The sequence below is a fragment of the Carlito syrichta genome, unplaced genomic scaffold (assembly GCF_000164805.1).
Source record: "Carlito syrichta isolate Samal-C Ts95f unplaced genomic scaffold, Tarsius_syrichta-2.0.1 Scaffold48876, whole genome shotgun sequence".
NCBI classification, from domain to species: Eukaryota; Metazoa; Chordata; class Mammalia; order Primates; family Tarsiidae; genus Carlito; species Carlito syrichta.
Genome location: NW_006992972.1, coordinates 1,420 through 4,342, shown reverse-complemented (window position 1 = coordinate 4,342; position 2,923 = coordinate 1,420). Strand labels below are relative to the sequence as shown.

Sequence of the window (2,923 nt, the reverse complement as noted above, 5' to 3'; positions counted from 1 at the left end):
AAAATACAGTACTCTGCAACAAGGTTCCCGATTAATCTGATATATTTAATCACAAAGCATTAAAATGAGGCACAGAGAAAAAAGATAATTTGGGGCGCACTATGTATAAACCAAAATAGCATGGAGACTTACAAAGTAGTAAGTATTTGTGCTCTACTTTAGTATAAAAATTTAGATAATTGAAAATTCTGGAAAATTGATTATGATCTTAGCAAAAGCAATGTTCAAATCCTGTAAGAAAAGCTGCGGAAAGGCTTTTACACAATACTAAAAACATCCAAAGGGTTGTAAATTGAAGATAGTGCTAAAATATTCTTGATTGTGCTATAGCCAAGCTCCACAGGACTCCGTGACCATAATAATAAAACTCTACCTCGTGGTCAACCCCTCAGGTCCCCTCACTGTTTGGGTGATTCTGGGTCCTCTCAATAAAGACTGTTTATAAATAAAAAAAAGACTCCCTCGTTTAGGGGATTCTTTTTTTTTTTTTTTTTTTTTTTTTTTTGGTTTTGAACCTTTAATGAGAAAAAAATATACTATCGAGCTCAAGAGGGCGGCGTGTCTGGCGTGTCACTGGGTCAAGGGCTGGGGATAGCAGACGGGATTCGTGTCAACAAAGACACGCGACCACCATCGCGGCGGAGACCGGTGCCGGCAGGATCAGCTCTCGGTCTCCTCGTCGGTCAGCAGCATGTTGGGGATCCCGCGGCTGATGGGGAACAGGCGTCCCGACTGCGGGCACTGCAGCGTGCCCTCCAGCACGTCCACCTCCAGCAGCACGTGGTGCATCTTCCGCAGAAACTCCTCGTCCCGCTCGTAGCCCTGCACCGGCCCCGGGGGCACCTCGACCAGGTGCAGGGTGTCCGCCGCCTCCAGCAGCGCCGCCCACTCCACCTTGGGGATCATGCGCGCCACGAAGTGGGGGTTGAACTCCACGGGGCAGACGCGGACCTCGGTGGCCTGGAGGCGCAGGGGGAACCCGCGGGGCCCCACGCCCCGCACGTGCGAGCTCAGCAGGTTGTGGGTGAGCAGTTTCATGTCGCCGGGCGGGCCGGGGGATTCTTGAAAGGTCACTTTTCCTTGGAGAAATTTTTGGATAGGTGTTAACACACACTTCTTGGGAATGAAATCCACCATGTCTATCACATTTGCCAGAGTACTGTACACAAGAGCTTGAATGCTAAAGAATGCTCAGTAGTCAATGACCCTGCTATTTTGATGTCAAAGTTCTGAAGCTGTTGTCATAATTGACAATTTGACACGCTTGTTTCCCTGACTTTACTTATCAATTTTAATGTAAAAATTAGCGCTTTAGTCAATCTACAGATTCAATGAAATAAGCATTAAGTTAATATCTTTCTTCTCAGACCTGGAAATTACAATAAAGTATTGACATGAAACCAAAAACAATCATGAATAACCAAAAGATCCTTATCAAAAGAAACAAAGCAGGGGTATTGCAGTTCCAGTCTTCCATCTTTACTAAATGTTTACCGTAATCAACACAGCCTGGTATTGGTACAAGAATAGGTCCATAGGACAATGGGTCAGGACAGAGAATAAAATCCTCAAGTTCGGAACCAACTCATCTTTAAAAAAACCTCCAAAATTCACTGGAAAATGAAGAACACATTCAGTAAATGGTGCTGGGAAAAGGATGACAACATGCACAATATTGAAACAAGACCCTATCTATCACCATACACATTAACTTTAAATGGATCAAGACCTAAAGGAAAAACACCAAATTATAATAATCTTAGAAATCTCAGGAGACACCATTAAGAAAAATGGAAAAAGAAACAAATTCCTCTTCAGAGCCCTAAATACCCATGCCATTAAACCAGTGGGTTATCATCAAATTAATATACTTCTGCAAAAGAAAAGAAATCATCAGAAGGGCAAGGATATAGCCAACAGAATGGGAAAAATGGTTCTCCACCTATATATTGGTAAAAAGGCATAACATCTAGGATCTACAAGAAATTCAAACACTCAAAAAATCAGACAAACATTCCCTTTGAAAAGTGTGCAAAATGCGTGATTGGACACTTTTCATAAGAAGAGATAAGAGCAGCCAGCAGACACATGAACATTGTTCAGCCTAACTCATCATGAAAGAAATGCAAATGAAAACACTTTGAAATACGACATATGACCTGTAAGACTTGCCATCCTGAATAAAACAAACAATAACGGATGCAAATCAGGATTTGGGAAGAAATATATGCTTCTACACTTCATGTGGACAGAAAAGTACAGCAACATCTTTGGAAACCAGTGTGATGGTTTGTAAAGGGACAAGATATTGACCTACCATGTGACTCAGTAATTCCCCTGTCGAAAATATACCTGGAGTACCTCAAATCATTTTGCCAAAAAGATACCTGCACCAGTGTATTTTTTGCAGCCCTAATCACAATTGCAAAACAACATGGTGCCAACCATGTTGCCCATAAAAGCTGGAATGGATAAAATAAATATGGTATATACACAGTGAAATATTAGGCAGCCATCAAAAAGGACAGATATAAGAATTTTGCAGAACGTTTGATGGATATGATGTAAGACATTTTCACTGATTTATCACAGAAACAAAGAACAGAGTTCCATATGTTCTCACTCATGAACCGAACTTCATCAATTACAGTGCTGAAAGAAAGTGATTGTCAGTGGTGGAAAATATTCAGGGGGAGAGTTGAGATTGGCAGTGGAGGAATAATGCTAAGGAAGAGAGGGGCATACCTCATCAGCCAGGAAACCTGTAAAATCAATGTTTGAATATCGAACTCTGAATTCTACCCCACATTTTTTAAAAAAATAAAAATAATTAAATAAATAAAGAAAGCTGTAAAACATGTAACTGATTATATTTGTGTATTCAACTTTTTATTTCTTTTTACTTTAAAAATGGGTTCAATTC

At 40.7% G+C, this 2,923-nt stretch overlaps 1 protein-coding gene across 1 annotated transcript; it reads right to left on the bottom strand.

Annotated features, from left to right (window-relative positions):
• Window positions 1–477: 477 nt before the first annotated feature.
• On the bottom strand, window positions 478–1,046 carry TRMT112 (tRNA methyltransferase subunit 11-2). Its single transcript, XM_008048774.1, has one exon. The coding sequence runs from the start codon at window positions 1,036–1,038 to the stop codon at window positions 661–663; it is 378 nt and encodes a 125-aa protein (XP_008046965.1). The 5' UTR covers window positions 1,039–1,046; the 3' UTR covers window positions 478–660.
• Window positions 1,047–2,923: the final 1,877 nt, after the last annotated feature.